The 18,649-nt window shown below is 36.0% G+C and overlaps 1 protein-coding gene and 1 long non-coding RNA gene across 8 annotated transcripts; one reads left to right on the forward strand and one right to left on the reverse strand.

Annotated features, from left to right (window-relative positions):
- Nucleotides 1-546: 546 nt before the first annotated feature.
- Nucleotides 547-4,661, reverse strand: LOC127978582 (uncharacterized). Of its 7 annotated transcripts, none has more exons than XR_008158556.1 (9): nucleotides 4,560-4,661; nucleotides 4,413-4,465; nucleotides 3,617-3,687; nucleotides 3,320-3,432; nucleotides 2,280-2,388; nucleotides 2,045-2,134; nucleotides 1,867-1,930; nucleotides 1,331-1,569; nucleotides 547-1,263 (listed from the first exon to the last, which is right to left on the reverse strand). It is a non-coding gene; the product is annotated as an uncharacterized LOC127978582 (long non-coding RNA). The 7 variants fall into 7 exon arrangements; XR_008158552.1 differs by having other exon boundaries at nucleotides 3,617-3,947; XR_008158555.1 differs by having other exon boundaries at nucleotides 4,419-4,465; nucleotides 4,560-4,659.
- A 3,237-nt stretch (nucleotides 4,662-7,898) lies between these two features.
- Nucleotides 7,899-18,315, forward strand: LOC127978734 (non-homologous end joining factor IFFO1). Its single transcript, XM_052583607.1, has 9 exons — nucleotides 7,899-9,197; nucleotides 12,154-12,214; nucleotides 12,346-12,441; nucleotides 12,582-12,722; nucleotides 13,266-13,456; nucleotides 13,666-13,783; nucleotides 14,419-14,511; nucleotides 14,657-14,787; nucleotides 15,599-18,315. Exons 1-9 carry the CDS (start codon nucleotides 8,227-8,229, stop codon nucleotides 15,753-15,755), a joined length of 1,959 nt encoding a protein of 652 aa, XP_052439567.1. The 5' UTR covers nucleotides 7,899-8,226; the 3' UTR covers nucleotides 15,756-18,315.
- Nucleotides 18,316-18,649: the final 334 nt, after the last annotated feature.

Here is an 18,649-nt window from a genome sequence, read left to right on the forward strand (position 1 = left end):
AACAGGATTCATGTTGATCTTTCCTTGATTCATCACCTTCAGTTGTGCATGAAGTCCATGCAGTCTCTTCTAATGCAGCTCTTCATCTAACTGAATTTCATTAATATTACTAAATGTTCATGTCTTCATCAAAACAACCATGGTGATTATATGTGTTGTTTACAAAATTAAATGGTGTATCTACCAAAAAACCATCTCTAGTACAGAATATTCACCATACTTGATTATCCAACACCATACGCAATATTTTACTAGGATGCAGCATAAAGACAGATAAAGAAGCATATTAAGACAAATTATATTCAAGTGAAATAAAAATGGGTTACATTAAAACCATTTTATTTTAATCAGATGAAGAAACCCAGATGAAGGCATGGTGAAATGTCTTGAGCACCAAAGAATCACATCCAGTTTCCTTCTCATCATCAGAGCTCTCCTGGTTTTCTTCAAATCCATGTCTCTATCATGATCTTCTTCAATGTCATAAACAATTTGCAATTCTTATCCAGCACAACAATACAACTGATGAACAAGTCATGTGACCAATTCAAATCAAATCATTTTATTATCACAATACCATGAATGCAAGTATACAGGTGGTAAAATGCTTTTCTGCAAACTGCAGCATGACAAGTACTGAATATATTTGCAACACATATACAGTATCAAAAATATAAACCGTATACATAAGAGCTCAATACAGGTAGAAAATATAGTGCAATACTATACTATACAGAGAGAACAAAATGAAAACAATTAACAACAATCACTGTATACTGTAGATATACCTCTGCCCACTGCTCCGGGTGTGTGTTCACAGTGTGTGTGTGTTCACTGCTCTGTGTGTGTGCACTTCGGATGGGTTAAATGCAGAGCACAAATTCTGAGTATGGGTCACCATACTTGACTGTATGTCACGTCACTTTCACTTTCAGTACAGTATGAATTAGTGCAAACAGAATATCAGGTTGCAGAATAATAGTGAGTCAGAGTCCAGTCAGTGTAGCTGATAGAGTGCAGTGCACACAGTATGAGGCTGCTGGTGTGTGTATGTGTGTGTGTGTGTGTGTGTGTGTGTGTGTGTGGTGTTACTGGTACGAGTTCAGTTCAGTCTGATTGCCTGTTGAAGGAACTTGTTTTGCAGTCTGCTGGTGCTGGTTCTGTGATAATGTCTGTCTGATGGTGATGTTGAGAGCAATCCATGGCTCGTGTGGCTGGAGTCTCTGACGGTCCTCAACAAAAGAAAAACCTTGCGTAGATGTCCTGGAGAGACAAAATCATTGTGTCAATTATATATTATTATTATTTAGAATTGTTGTAATGGACATACCATTGATTCCTGTTGAAGGTTGTTGGAGGTATGGGCTCTCAGTTGTGAAGTTTCTTTTATGGCCGTAACATCTGTGCAGTCACACAGCTGTTTGGGAATTCAGTCTTCACAGTTTCAGGCTGCAGCGCTGCATTTGGTGACCATTGACTCCTCCATCTCTGGCCTCAGACCCCGCTTCTCTTTAGTCTGGAGTGAAGACAAATGTTCTCAGTACCAGCTTTCCTTCTACTGCAGTCTTTCTGTACAAGTAGAAAATAATAAAAACAGTCATAACAAATCAGTTATGTATTGAAAACTCATAGTACATATGAAGACTTCAGATGCAAAGGCATCTAAGTTCCACCTGAAGTTTTCTTCTAAAATTCTTCTTAGAAGAACATTTCATACAGAACTTAAAGGCTTTTGCATCTGAAGTCTTCATATACAACACATCTCGTTCTTCATTTCTCCATCAACTGACTTCATCCTCCTTCAAAAACTATGAGTCCATAAGAAAAATAGTTTTGGTGAATACAGGTGCAGGTGTCAGTACTCACCATATTCAGTCATTTTCTGCCCAAATTCCAGAAATGATGCCCTGATGATTTGTTCATTCTAGGACTTATAAAAAGATGTATATGTGAAAAATGATAATTGCTGACTTGAATAGAGATCAACATCATATGCTGTACTAATGCATTGCTTGAATACAGACACATCAATGGGGATGAGCACCTTTTCACTCTTTTCTGTTTGGGCACAATAGAGCCATGTTCATTCCTCATCCCCAACAGGACTGATGTTCTTTGTGTTTTTGCTCTTCAGCTGTAAAACAAAAATATGTCTATTAACCCCATGTTTAATTACTATTGCTTATTACATATGAATTAAGACAGATATAATTAAGTAAATTCACCAAAAGATTCAGGTTAGAGGATTAAATGAATATTGATTACAATTTTCTACAAACCTTTCTTGGAGAGGGCTGATCATGACAGGAACTTGCTGAGCCACACTAGTAGACATTCAGTTGACAAACCTGAAAGAGGCCATCATGCAACCATCCGCTCTGTTTGTACCTTACAACAGAGCAAGAGAGAATGTGTGAGTGAGTGGAGAGAGTAAAGGACTAAGATGAAGACAAACAAGCAAAGAAAGGCAAAATCTTGCGTTTGAGTTTAACAAAATGAGAGGGAAGAAAGCTGTATCTTCAAGCTATATTATTCTCAATTATTTTCTACACTATAACATGCAGCAGGATTGTTGTAAGCAGTTTAAAGACCTCTTCATACCAAGGATGAGTCCATACTTAATGACACAGAGGAACAACATCAGTGGAATATATTTTCCAGCTGATGAACATTAAACAGCCAATCAAAATGCACATTTCAAAAGCTTGATCATTTAAAGTGGCAGACATCAACGTCGCTGCAGTGTGTATATTAATAAACATAACTTTATCATTGGTTGATGTTGGTGTGGATGCTAAAATAGTTATTGTAGTTACTATTCTTGGTGTGAACAGCCTTAAATGATCTAATTTGGCCAAATTAACTGAAGATCTGATGTGTCACATGACAAGTTACACAGCATTTCCTGACTTGCTTTTAAACAGACGTGTTCAATTAAAATCAACATGGAAATAAAGGCAGACTGTGAGGTGCGGACAGATATCATGTACTGTTAGAACGGGTTAAGACGGTGCTAATAAAGAATACAGTGGACTCAATATAAACTTTAGGATATAACGCTCTGACTACTTAAAATGGACACAGTCTGCATGAGAGCTGAGGCGATGGTCAATGACAGCAGGAGGAAAAGCTGGAGAGTACGCTTGTACAATATCATATGAATTTGCTGAAATTGTTTGAATTATTAATACTTTGACATAGCACAGGGTTTGTACTGATGGGGTCGTGAGGTATTTAAAAAAGTAAAAAACATAAAATTCGGTGCAAAATGTAACTGCAGTAAAGTTCTGTCGACGTGCTCAGATCAACACAGACGTACCTCTGGAAATATCTGCCTTAGCAGCTTTTGGTCTTCTCCGTAAACACACAAGATGGTCAAATTCATCCCTCTCCACAAACAAGGTTTGACAGGCCCATGGTCTTCCTTTTCAGCTGGAATAAAGAAAAAGTAACAAGTTGTTGTTGTTGTTTTAATACATACATGTTTAGACAGTGTGTTAGAAATGATCTGTGAACAAAATATTTGAAAGGAAGGACTATAAGGAAGGTTATTAACATAAAGTAAGGATAAATTAATTAAAGTAAATCAGTTATAACTACATATCTTCAACATTACCTGTGTCGAACCTTTGAAGGACTTCATCTTCACTGGAAACTTCTTCAAGTTGAGCTTCGAGTACAAGTTCCCTGTTAATACAAGAACTGATCAAAATCTGATTCTGAGCTGTGAAAATATGCCATGATGAACAAGAGAAAGAAAGAAAAATATGTGTGACTTATTTATGAATTACAGTTCAGAAAAATAGGAAAGGAAAATGAGAGAGAGAGAGAGAGAGAGAGAGTGAGAGAGAAAGAGAGAGAGAGAGAGAGAGCATCATAAAGAGCTGCTGGACACTGAATGTTGTTGTAGGAGCTGGAGATGTATGTGATATGAAGAAACTGCAAAACTGAAAAGAAAAAAAACACTGAATCACAATTACATTACAAAAAGGTATTAAAGGCATGGCAAATGTGTTACTTAACTAAAGAGTACACAATAAGCACAGTTACTGTGGTGAAAAGCATGGTAACGTGTTTATACTACAAATACCAAAGTAAAACTACAGTTATGACGGGAGATACATTGAGTTGTGGTTACTGAGGTTTTATAACACGTGACATGGTTCAGCGACATGTTACTATGGTAAAAACATGGTAAATGCGCGACTTTTACATGACCTCTTTCCACCACAGGCGAATTTCAAACGAATATCACAATGAAAACTAACTTTATAAAGCTGCAGATTTCGATTAAATGATTTGAACGTCAAACTGGTTTAATAGGACATACAGTGTCCAGTATCGATTTGAAAATAAAAACTCATATTATTCATAAACGATCGACTACTTTATGAGACGGGAGAAAACCTTACCTGTACATGTCTCGAAGTCATCTAAAATCCATATCATCAAAATCCACGAACATCTGGGAGAGTTTAAATCAAACAATTCAAAACGCAAATAGCAAACATGTTAAAATAAACCCACAATGCATTTAGGCGAAAGTTCATTTATCATACCTCCTGTTGCCAATAGGGGCGCTAATTTAGAGAACGCTCGTGTGGGTCGTATTTATGGATAGTGACAAACGACCCATACGGTCGTATGAGTTGGAGGACTTGTTGCGACCGTGTGATACTGCATTGCAGTTCTCTTACAAAGCGCTGGAAGCACTCTATGACTTATACTGTAAGAGGTCCACTTTTTGCAGTGATGCTGCCTTTTCCTTTCTATGGTCCTGATGCTGCTAAAGCGCCTTCATGGACTATATTGTAAATATTTTCAATCGCACATAATGTTGAGAATTATATATCAATATATTTCTACATTCGGGGAAAAAGGCTAAATGAACAGCTAGAATGCACGGGTGTGGCTGCCTAATTAGTTCTCACTGCTGCCTAGTGACACAGTGACACGGGAATCGCGTTATTATTAACCGCGAACTTTGAAGTTGAGTGTACTGACAACCGCAGCACTTAAACTAGAAATAAATTAATTCAGTGATTTCTGTCTGTACACAAGTAGTTATGCCATTATATAGTCTTAAGAAAGGTTTGCTTGCTGCATTGATTAGACACGTTGATCTAGGTGTTCTGGACTGTGCATTTATCTTTTATTGAGCTGTGCATATGAGCCAGATGCCAAGCAGAACATCATTCTATCCTCCATGGGGACTGCCAAGGCTTTGGGCAAAGTCATCTCAGACCTCAGTGAGTTTATGGGCACTTATAACAAATACAGTGTAAATGGAAGCAGTACAATTTAATGGAAGAACTTTCCTCCGAGGAATGTTTATGACTGTGCACTTCACTCATTGACTACTGGTCAAACTGAATCATTTGGAATTATTCAAACTTTTTAATGTTTTGATAGAAATCTCAATTGCTCACCAAGGCTACATTTAAAAAAATACAGTAAAGCTGTTAAATTGTGACCGGTTATTACTAATTAAAGTGTCTGTTTTAATAAATTATCAAATTGAATTGATTCCCTGTGATGGCGAAGCAGAATTTTCAGAATGCTGATTTGGTGCTCAAGAAAAATTTATTATTATCAATGATAAAAACAATTGTGCTGATTGGTAGTTTATATATATAATGGTTTCCACAAAATATTAAGCAGCTAAATTAGTTTTCAGCACTGATACTAATAAGAACCATTATTATTAATTGAACACTAATTATAATAATAACTGAGCAGCAAATCAGAATGCTTTCTGAAGGATCATGTGACATGGGGTAGTGATTGAAATTCAGCTTTGCCATCACAGAAATAAATTACATTTTAAATATCTTCAAATAGAAAACATATACTCTATTGTGAATTACCAGGAGTGTAAACAGATATATCACATCCAGTGACTGCATTTCATTTATTTATTTAATTTATGTTTCCTGTATATGGCTATATTTCAAAACATACTATAGTCTAGTAACAGACATTACTGTCTTGTGATCACATTCAGCAAGTCCTGTTCACTGTCCATTAAAGTAATTATACATGTTCAACTCACGGTTGTATGCTTAAATATAATCTGACACTTGGTTTTCTTGGTGTTTCACATGTCAGTGCCTGATGTGTCTGTCATGGACCTGCCAGTGGACCTGCAAAAGGCTGTAATCATTCCTTCATCTCCCCTCTTGTCATCTCAGCTCATTTTCCACATCATCTCATTATGAGTAGAGCTAGCTGTGATGAGTCACTGTGGACAGTCTCTCTATCTACTTATTTTCTAGCGTAGAGCACGCAGAACACAATAACTTCTTTTTTTTTTTTTGTCCTAAAAGCAAAAATATGGCTTTTAGCAATTTGTTAGTGGCAATGCTCTTTTATTTGCCGACTGACCCCATTCTACACTAATTAGATGAGTGTGAGGAGGTTAAGAAGGTAAGCTCCATGAAGGCAGTAGCAGACTGAGCATCTGGAGCACAGAGAATTCCCAATGTACCGATCCACCTGGAAACTGTGAACACAAAAAAAAATAGAAAAAGACATGTATTACATGTGCTTTCATATTTAAAGGCACATTTGATTTAGTTTGACAAATTATTAATGTGATTTCTTTTTTGTGAATAATATTTTTCAGTGGTGAAATAGCACTGTAATGTCATGTTAAAGATTCAGATGATAATGAGGGTGAGCTTGCAGTGTCACACAATGAGCTCCTCTGTGTGCATGTGTCTGAGTCCTGCTTGTTCTACCATTCAGCACATATAAAGCACTGCGTAAACAGTGTTTGAAGGGTGCTGTATGAATAAAGCTTTACTGTATAGATAATAATTGGGCTTTGGATATATTCTGTTGTAAAAGTATGACTTTTTAAAACATTGATTGATTAAAATCTAGATTTCCTATAGCTTTAACCTTGTCACAAACCAAGAGTTTCAGTTTTAAACTATGGAAGTACATTATAAAATAACTTTTTCTCTCAAATATTAGTGTACTTTGTTTTACTATAGAAGACAAAAGTTTCAAGAGAGCACAATTAAGATAAAATATGAGACATGAACTTGAAAAATCAAGGTAATTGTATTTGTGAGCTGAGTATTTTTATTTCAATCATTACAAATCACAAATTATACAACATTTGTGAATATTACGTAAATAGAAAAATTTGTGAAATAGTATGTTATTCTGTCCGTTTTTTTGTGGTACATAAAATAGTTACTATTAATCTTTTCTACAGGTCCACAGGGCCAAAAGGGGGGTGTGAAAAAAACACACATATATACACCCACACACACTAACACACACACACACACACACACACACACACATATATATATATATATATATATATATATATATATATATATTTATATATTTATTTATTTATTTATTTATTAGTGGGTGTGTAAATGTTTTGTTATTTGAGTGCTTAGAAAAGCGCCATATAAAATGTAAGGAGTTATTATTATTATTTCTTCTCATAAATGGGAATTTTCTGTCAAAAATATGATTTTTAAAAAGGAAATTGAACACTGCTTTGATTTGCTGTAAAAACCTGCAACTCCTTTAATATTTTTATTTAGATGTAAAATCATTGTTTTGATTTTGATTATTTACAAAACCAATAAAATGCCGATAAAAATAAATTTGTAACAATATTTCAAGTTCAGTAACGATTTGTGTCACGCTGCTGTCGCCAAATTACATCCAGTGACGTAAAGGTACACCTTGGCTACCGTAAATGCCATAAATACAAACGCATATTCAAAATACTAATCTTAAACATTGCACAATACAATATAATCAAACACAATTCCTGGCGTTAAATGTGTTATTTAGTAGCATCGATTAAATTAAACACGTTGAATTTTGCTAAAATAAACAAAGTGCTGCGCTGCGCAAGAGTGAGGCGCTTCTATTACGCGATCTCGGTATGAAGGAGCCGCAGTTCTTCTTTCATGTTTGTTTCTGCTCTGGAGCTGGAGCTTGGCCGTTCCGCTACGAAGACGCGTTTAATCTTCTCTAAGATAATAAACAACGTCTGGTAAAGTACTGTTATAACAAATGGCATGCAAACAGGCGAAACGCGTCCTTGTGTAACACTATAAACAAGCATAGCCGTAATCAAAGGCTTGAGTTTGATTGGATTCATTCATTCCCACTTAATCAGACAAGTGTTCCTTCAGTTTATTAACTTCAGAGGATCGGCTTCGAAGGCACTCGGTTAAATCAGTGTTCATGCCGGACTTTGAGCATTTCAGATTTTCCTACTCCAGAATGAATCCTGTATTGGGGGAGAACGTGTATCCGTACCAGCAGAACCAGGTGACGGGCTTCTCGGACTCCGCGGCTTCGGGCCACTGGACCGATCCAGCGGGTCTTTTCCTGAGCGAACACACGAGTGGCATCGGGCAAGATGGGTTGGACTTTGGAGCTTTACCTCCTCCGGGAACACCATATCTGCACCTGGGTAACTATCTCCACCGGGTGTCTCCACCTCCTCCCGCCGCCGCGGCCCTGAGGAACGACCTGGGGTCCAACATCAGCGTCCTCAAAACTCTGAATTTGCGTTTCCGCTGCTTTTTAGCCAAAGTTCACGAGCTGGAACGCAGGAATAAAGTATTGGAAAAGCAGCTGCAACAGGCTTTGGATGAGAGCGCGGAGTGTGTAGAAAATAAAAAGCCTTTAACGCGAGATGTTGGGGTTCAGACTGGCTACGTTGGATTGATTCCTGTCAGGCCCGACCTGATACCCCTTCAGAACGCGAACGACATCGCGTATCTGTCTGGAGCCTTGCTCTCACCGACTCTCAATAACATCACCCTCCCTCTCGAGTCTAATAACAGTACAACAATAGAAAACCTGAACCCATCTAATCTGACGGACTCTAATTCCAATCTCACCCCAAATTTCCCCATCAGCCCGACTGATCCTGCTCCAAGAACATTCAGCAATGTTAACGCGAAGTATGTCAGTACTGGTATCGGCTGTAGCAGCAACCCTGCACCCAGATTTCACCCTGGCACTGTGTGGTCGTATAATCAGAGGTTCAGCGCCGGGTGTGAGTCGCGGGTCTCGGGTCCGGGTGTGTCGTCGTGGGTGCCTCCAGTCGGAGTGGGTGTCCAGATCGACACCATCACCCCAGAGATTCGGGCCCTGTACAATGTGCTCGCCAAGGTAAAGAGGGAGAGAGACGAATACAAACGGAGGTTAGTATGAGTACAATCTGATGTTCTGGTAAATAGAGAGCTTGAAGGCGCAACTTTTACGCAGCACTTTGCGCGCTTCGCAACTTCTGTAGTAGTTGTTTCTTGTCCGTATATTATCTATCTATCTATCTATCTATCTATCTATCTATCTATCTATCTATCTATCCATTTATATATCTAACTATCTATCTTTCGTTGTCTGTCTCTCTACCTATCTACATGGACGATTGATGATTCTTTAATTATGAGAACACAGCATATTTATTTATTTATTTATTTATTTAGGGCTTGTGAACATTTCCAAAACAATTTATGATTGTTTTATAAGTACCTTTGTTAGGTGGCATTAAAACACATGTTTAGAGAAATTGAATTCACAATCAATCCGTGTAATGGACTATTAGTTAACATATTGTATAAATTCAGGGCTTATCCAGGTGTTTTTTTTTTTTCTGATAACTGTAAAAATCTTATTGCCATTATTTCATTACCATAACAAAATATTATCAACCATACATTATATTAAAGTCTGTTCATAAAAACCAGTGACTACAGACTTTAAAACATTTTTTAGCAGTTTAGTTTTAGTTTTATTAACAAAAATCTCAGGTTTTTCATAGATTCTGTTAGGTGAGATTACAGGTTTATAATAGTGATTGCTCTAACAGGGCCTAGCTCATAAACATCTGGTACTGTAGATGCACTTAATGCAAATACATGAAACCTTTTCAACAAATATGAAAAATGTGTTTTCACTGAATAAGTGCATTTGTTCTTTAGCAAGACAAGTCATTTAGGGCTGGTTCTCACTTAATATTTCAGTCCTTCAGTTGCCATTTTTTGAGGCAGTATGAAGTACCTTTTAAATAGTATTTCACATATTACTGTACTTATTAAATAATCCCAATAAAAAAAAAATTACAGTGCTTATCAGTTTCAAATTTTCCAGTGCTTTTTTACCTTAATTATTTCTTTGGAAAAAAGTTCTAATACATAATTTTGTTATTTTTAGTGGCATTGTTGCCCTAGGCCCCAATTACTTAATTGACAAACAATTTTTATTATAGTAAAATTTAGGTTATGATTTTTTCACGATTTTCTTTGCATTTGGTAGTTAAAGCTAGACACTATCTCTTTTTTGAGGCTTATTTATTTGTACTTTTTAAATTTTATTTATAACTTTTTTTCTAATTGCTAATCTTAAGTATTGTAAGCTTGTATTGGAAAACTACCTAATTCTCTTTTATAGTTCCACAGACGTTTTTTAAATGACTTATTTTAAATATATCATGTAATTTAATAGGTATTCATTTAATGCATTGATATTATAAGTATTGTTAGCGTTGAATGATACTTTCTGCATGGTTTCAGAAGAATACATGATTAATGATTAATGATGATTAGTGTTCCTGTAGCTCAATTGGTAGAGCACTGCTTTATCAAGTGCAAAGTTGGTGGTTCGATTCCCCAGGAACACATGACATGTAAAAATTGGTAGCCTGAATGCACTGTAAGTCGCTTTGGATAAAAGCGTTTGCTAAATGCATTCATTTTCATTTCATTTCATTTAATGAGTAAAATAACACAAAAGTTATGTTAATACCTTGTATAACCCCTCCTCCCAATGAATCTCTCTCTTCATCTCTCCATCTATTTCATTCCAACTTCAGCCGCCTCCCCTCTGCGCCTCAGCATCTGCAATGCAGTACTGAACTGAGTGCTGCTACTGCCAGGATGCCACTAGAGAATAATTCAACAATCTCTCTCTTACCTTCCCGTTCAGGCTCCCCAGACTACTACCAGCTGCCAAAGCCACCGAATCCCAGCCAAAATAGCACTTTTAATGTCAACAGTCAGGATTATTTCTGAAAAAAGCCCTTGGTTGTATGTTTTCTCTGTTATATTTTGTCTTTGTTTTAGTTGTATATGTGATGCAGTGGCACCTGGTCTGTGGAATCACTGATTCAGGTGTCTGTAGTCACTGCTGTGTTAAGAAGAAGGTTATGTGGATGTTATCTGAGTGTTACACTAACATAAATCACCTGCTCTAACACCTGCAGTGACACTGCAGTAATGGCCTAAAACGGCAGGAGCATGAGTGTGAACAGTCCTGCACTTCCTGTCTCAGGCTGTAGTGTGCGTCTCCTCTGCACACAGTCTAGTGACACATTACATAATGCTTTCTGCACAAAAAAAGCTGATTTGCTACATGAGTAGAGTACTACCGGCCCAAAGTGTTAGATCATGTTACATGACAGATTTTATTTTTGGCTGAGATTCACTCACTCTTAGCTGGGGGTTGCATTTTTATGACGTGTGGAAGTGTCGAGTTTCATGTTTACTTTAGTAAAGCTGTACGGACTGAGTTATTATTATTATTTATTTATTTATTTTACAAATACATATTCCTAAATTAATTTAATGATATACATATACAGGTTTTTATGCAAAGTATACCCAAGTATTGTAGGACTGTGTACAAAAGCACAATGTACATATTTACTTATCTATTTATTAAAATGTAAATTAATACAATTATATTTATTTGTCAAATGCACCACATTTAATTTGATAAAATGTAAAAGTGTATGTAAGTTTTTTTTTTTTTTTTTTTTTTTTTTTATATATATATTTTCTTGAATGATCAATGGCAGTACAGCCCATTGAATGGACAGTGAAATAAATATGCCATTTACCCTCATGAAGGTTAATTCTGTTCTTTATGCTAGTGGCACAGAAATTACACATTTCCCCTTTAAAATAATTTTTTATAAAAATAAACAACGTATGATATATATTTTTTTTATTTGATGATATTATCATGTTAAGTCATAGTACAGTTCATTACAGTCTGTTTTTGTAGTAGTCTTGCGAATGGTCAATGCCAAGGTATTCAATTGATAAAGACATTGAAATGGTGAACAATTAGAGATTCTGGTTTTATTATTTATTCTAGATGGGAAGAGGAATACACAATGCGGGTGGATCTACAGGAAAGAGTTGCAGATCTTGAAGAGGTAAAACCCAATCAATTCATATTTAAATTAATTTAAATGAGACTCAAATTAATTTTAAGACCTTTTCCACTGTCTACACTGCATCTGATGACAGTGTAATGTGTGTGTGTGTGTGTGTGTGTGTGTTTCAGGACCTGCAGGAGAGCGAGGTGTGTCAGGATGAACTTGCTCTGAGGGTTAAGCAGCTCAAAGCAGATCTGGTTCTGTTTAAAGGTCTCATGAGCAACGTGAGTTCATGACAGCATTCAAGTGACCTGACCTGAAAAATACCTCATTTAGCCAATATTGTAAATTCCAGTCAAATGATTTAGCAGAGTAATTGATCCTCCGTTTCAGTTCAATCTCTTTCACATCCTCTCTCCTGTAGAATCACTCAGATTTGGACAGTAAGATTCAGGAGAAGGCCATGAAAGTGGACATGGACATCTGTCGCAGGATTGACATCACGGCTCGTCTGTGTGATGTAGCCCAACAGAGAAACTGCGAAGACATGACTCAGATCTTCCAGGTTTGTCTTTCATCATCATCTTTGCATTTGCAGTTACAAGAAATATATAAGACACAGGTATGCCTTATTTTCTGCATGTTCGTTTACCATTCATAACTTCCTGCTGTTCTCAGAGTCTTTTAAGGTTTTCATTTTTATGTATATTTCATACCAGAGTTTTATTTTTATATGTGACCCTGGACCACCCTGTTCTTTACTTAAAATCCCAATGATTTTTTTGGCATAAAAGAAAAATCGGCCCATTTGACCCATACAATGTATTGTTGGCTATTGCTACAAATATACCCATGCTACTTATGACTGGTTTTGTGGTTCAGGGACACATATGCAATTTATTTCATATTCAATACTTACTGTTTGGGTCAATAAGAGTATTATTTTTAATTAATCAGTGATAGTAAAGACATAAATAGCATTACAAAAGAGCTTGACTTCAAATAAATCAGCATATTAGAATGATTTCTAAAGAATCATGTGACACTGAAGATACTATATATTGTGTTTTAAATTTTTATTCATATTACGTTTTTTTTTTTTTTTTAGCAAGTAGCCACACCTCCGTCAACCTTGACCCACCGACCTCAAAAACCAGCAGCACAGACAGTCAGGGGGAACGAGAGCGATGAACCAGTAAGCATCTCTGAAAGTGAGGACAGTGGAAATAAGGAGGTGGAGCTTTGTTGCTCATCAGCCAATCAGATCAATGAAGAGATGCAGAGAATGCTCAACCAGTTGTAAGTCTGAAATGTCAGAGAATGCTGTGGAATAATGAGTCCTGTTAATCAGTTTTACTCAAACATAATAAATGCTCTGTGTTGATTCATTCTAATGAAAAGAAATGCTCTATTAGAACGATAGTGTTGATTCATTCTGGTTTGTGTTGTTATCTTGAAGACCACACACTAAGTATTTAAGATAATGACTGTTTGTTCTTATGCCACAGACGTGAATGTGAGTTTGAGGATGACTGTGACAGTCTTGCGTGGGAAGAGACTGAGGAAACTCTGTTACTCTGGGAAGATTTTCCAGGATGTACCTTCAGTGTTGAGAACCAAGGAGAAGTACGGTTGTCTTTTATTGATTTCAGCTCCAGTGATGGACTTTAAAATTGAATGGAAATTAAACTGGCATGATGAATTTGTGTAAAATGGATCTAGTTAAACCTGAAAAAAACAAATATGCATTTATATTGCAAAACATACAGTCATTTAAACATCCCATATAAAATTGAAGTTTACATTCACATAACATTCATTTATTAAACCAAGTCATCAAATCTCTTCAGGTTGCTTTAAGGAAAATAACTACAGTATTGTAATAAAAAGCATGCTTTATCTTCTAGTGTGTTTGCTACTTTTTTTTTTTAAAGGTTGTGATTTATACATTATTTCATCTCTTTTTTTTGCCTTTTTTTACCATTATTTGTTTTCTTATCCAAAACTATAGATCCGACAGAAATAATTTGAGCATAATATGAAAGCGCTCATGCTACACTTATTACAGTTCGGTGGTTTTTGTTGTCTCATCAGTTTTCCTATAAATAGCAAACGAAGGAGAAAAAAACACTGAGTTGCGATTTTAAGTGAATTGATATATTTCATCTGAATGTCTCTCACTCTCTACACAATATTTCCATTATGTAGAGAAATAGCTACACGACATCTGAAACGTAACAGATTTCTTTTGTTACACACAGCAGGAGGAGTCTATAGAGAAAGTAATAAAGGACACAGAGTCCCTTTTTAAGTCGCGTGAAAAGGAATATCAAGACACCATTGACCAAATTGAGGTAAAGAGTTACATCTACATAATGTTTTATTCTATCAAACACATAATAGTTTTTTTTTTTTTCTTAAAAGCAAAGCCAACAACATTGAGAGATGTTTTGGCAATATTGCATGATCTTTTAAAGTTTGTGTTGTGTTTGTATGTAGTTGGAGTTGGCAACTGCTAAGTCGGATATGAACAGGCATTTGCATGAGTATATGGAGATGTGCAGCATGAAAAGAGGCCTGGATGTTCAGATGGAGACCTGCAGACGATTAATCACTCAGAGTGGAGACAGGTACACACACACACAAGTACTTCGAAGAGAGACTAATCAGGATAGTCATGTATTCGGGTCAGAAGTGATCATAAATAATTACTTAAAGAGGCTGTTTTTACTTGAACTTCTTTTTTTTGTAGTGCTCATTTAATGGACTGTTTTCTCCCAGGAATTTTTGCTTTTCATCAGAATCTCTGATTCTCATTAAAAATTTCACCGAATGTAATGTGGCCGAGATACAAATATTTTAGGAATCTGAGGGTGCAAAAAAATCTAAATATTGAGAAAATTGCCTTTAAAGCTGTCCAAATGAAGTTCTTAGCAATGCATTTTACTAATCAAAAATTACGTTTTTATATATTTACGGTAGGAAATTTACAAAATATCTTCATGAAACATTGATCTTTACTTAATATCCTAATGATTTTTGTCATAAAAGAAAAATCTATCATTTTGACCCATACAATGCGTTTTTGGCCATTTTTACAAATATTCCCCAGCGACTTAAGACTGGTTTTGTGGTCCAGGGTCACATATATATATATGTGTGTGTGTGTGTGAGAGAGAGAGAGAGCATTTTTTTTTTGCACTCTAAAACTGATTATAAGAGATGCAATAATGATATGTAAAGATTTTAAATGAGCTGTAACTGAAGGTGTGATTGTATCAGTGGCAAAAGTGCAAAATGAAATAAAAGTGCATTCTTAATGTTATTTTTGACCCATTCACCCTTATGTATCTTTCTGTGGAGAGCGAAGCTGTATACACGTTTATTTCTGAATGGAACACACCCTCAGTCGTCACACATCACATCTCCCTTCTTTCACAGAAAATCCCCTCTTCTTGTTTCGGTTGCTGTGGACGAGGGAGAGAATGCAGAGAAGGAGAGGAAAAAAGCAACTGCGGCAGATTCTGACAGCAATGAACCATATCATGACTTGCAGTCAAACTCTGCAGTCCCGGACCACACATGGAAAAAGGCCTAGCATTTATATCCCTCCAGCACCACAGAAATAGCTGCATTTACAAACGTATGATGGTTGTCATTTCATAACGGAGAATGTGATGCTGCAGCAAGAATCCAGAGTAAATAGGTTATAGCTACCTTCTGAAAGGCAAGTAACCATGTGTGGTTTCACTAGTGCCCTCTATTGGAATACACCGTCAATAGTCCAAAGGATCCATTATTTGCACGTCCAGCATGTAGCATTATATTAATTCTAGCCAAAGATATCAGGCTGGATGTGATATCACTCTTTCTAGATTACATAATTGTATTTATTTTATGCAGATTAACACCAGGGTCATTCCTGTTATGTAGTATCTTTTGAACGCTGTAATTTAAGGAAGACTTTAAAGAATATGTTCTAGGAAAGCAGGCACTCTATTATAACATGAGTTAATTTCCTGGAAAACTGTCAGAAAGAAACTGGCATTTGTTAGATGACTGAAGAAAAAAAACATTTTGTTGGTGACATTTTAAATGGAGAAAGAATACAATTACGAAAACACATGAAGTGTTTCTAAATTACCATTGTATCATCAAGTTTTACTTAATGACATATTAAACTATATGAAATGTACTAAATTAACAGTCTATGCAGGTATGCAGTAAACCTTTTGCAGCTCTGAGTGGAGATAATTTTGGGACCAGTATTTAGTGCTCAACACTTTGGCTTGAAGTGCACACTAAAGTGAAGTGTGTGGGTGTCTGCTTTCAGTTTCTTATTTATTCTGTGATTTTAGATGACTAAGCATTGGCCTTGTTATCTGTGTTTCTGGTTGAATATGTCTAAATCTTTAGTGTTGTGTCATTATGCACTGTAAGCTGCCTTACCATTTAGTTGCGTTAACGTTAGTCAAATACAGATGCTCAAGGGAATTTCATTAGATAACACTCTTTGAGGGGTAGGTTACATCTGGCTCAAAAACAAGAAAAAAAAAAGTGTCAAGTGACGTCAGTGTAAACAAAAAATCAAAACAAATTGGTTAGCTAGGTCAAAAAAGTCGATTTGAGAGTCATTATGCACTCACGCATAAGTGATGACTGAACATGTTAAGTGCTGCTGAGGGCAATGTATTCCACATTATTCCACTCTTTGAGCAGAACTGCTCCTAAGCTATTTATCTATGTATTTAGTTTTGTTTTGTTTATTTATTTGAAGTCGTGGCCTAATGGTTAGAGGGTTGGACTCCCAATCAAAGGGTTGTGAGTTCTAGTCTCAGGCCGGACGGAATTGTGGGTGGGGGGAGTGCATGAACAGCTCTCTCTCCACCTTCAATACCACAACTTAGGTGCCCTTGAGCAAGGCATCAAACCCCCAACTGCTCCCCGGGCGCCGCAGCATAAATGGCTGCCCACTGCTTCGGGTGTGTGCTCACAGTGTGTGTGTGTTCACTGCTCTGTGTGTGTGCATTTCTGATGGGTTAAATGCAGAGCACAAATTCTGAGTATGGGTCACCATACTTGGCTGAATGTCACTTCACTTTATAAGAGATATCAATATTTACTTCTCTACTTTAGCCAAAGCAATTCAAGACTTCAGGGTCCCAAAGGGCAGTTCTTTCAGTTTAAATTGAAGGACTAAGCAACTGGATTTACTTAAAAAACATTTTGTAATTCCAACAAATCACATATTGATTAAACTTTACATTCATAAATCTAATTGTGGGTCATATGCTGGATGTTGTGATTGATTAATCTTGTGTTTAGTTTATCAAGTTATCAGTCCTTACGGATAACTTCTGGCCAAACAAACTGAAAAGGAAAAGCTCAGCTAACATATTTGTATATCAAGGTGCTTAGGAGATTTATTTATTAAAAGTCTGGACTGGCTGGTTTTATTGTATTATTATATATAATATACTTGAAGGCACTTGCTTAGGCGTTTACTGACACATATCTGCTTCACAACCTTCATAATAATGCTAATAATGTCTCTGCTTAACTCTCATTAGCAGAAACGTGTAATAGTTGTAGATATTTTCTTGTAGATGTCAACCATGGAAACAACAGCTTTTTCTGTGATTATTCAGTCATAGCCTACAGTAAATGGACAATGCCAACTCATGCAGCAGTGTAGCTTTGATTAACATGAATGTAAGCAGGTCTGTGTGATCTGCAGTGTACAGAACAAAGTGATATTATGCCATTTATTACAATGTAAGGTCATGACCTCAACGTGATCCATAGCCTTAGTTTGTAATATGATGTTAAATGAAGGGGTTAATATAAGGAGAACTGTAATTTATTGAATGTTTAAAACGAATGTTTATCAGTGTGTTATGAAGAGATTGTGAATTAGGGGGACTGTATTCCTCAAAACACAGGAACAAAGTTGTTGATCAAAATTTTGTTGGTTTTGTGAGGCAATGTTTAAAAAAAGGGCTCCTAAACTGCTGCTGGTTAAAGAATGTTTTTCCGCAATACACTACTATTTGTGACAAATATGAAATTGTTATGATTCTGGATATATGATATCTAGAGCAATGAAACTTGAAAAGAAAACCAGAAAATGAAATACTGTACAGATATTAAGATGAACAAGCTGAAAATAAAATATTTTAGTGATCTTATTTGCATGAAGTACGTTTTCTTACTCTAACTTAACTATAAACCACTTTATTAGAGGACGAATGTTTTCAGTAAATTTGTAGTTTACATAAATTTGAGTGCCTGAACTGAAGAGGATACATTTAATATAGATATATTCATGTATAATACTTTACACACATTATTCTTAATTTAACACATTGAATATTTGCACTTTAAGTGAACTATACAAATTTATTTAAAAAAGGGACTTTTTTAATTAAAAAAAAGCATAATATTGTTAAATGTTTTTATAACTTAAAATTGATTTGCTGATCAAGAAATACT

Source organism: Carassius gibelio, chromosome B19 (assembly GCF_023724105.1).
Source record: "Carassius gibelio isolate Cgi1373 ecotype wild population from Czech Republic chromosome B19, carGib1.2-hapl.c, whole genome shotgun sequence".
NCBI lineage: Eukaryota > Metazoa > Chordata > Actinopteri > Cypriniformes > Cyprinidae > Carassius > Carassius gibelio.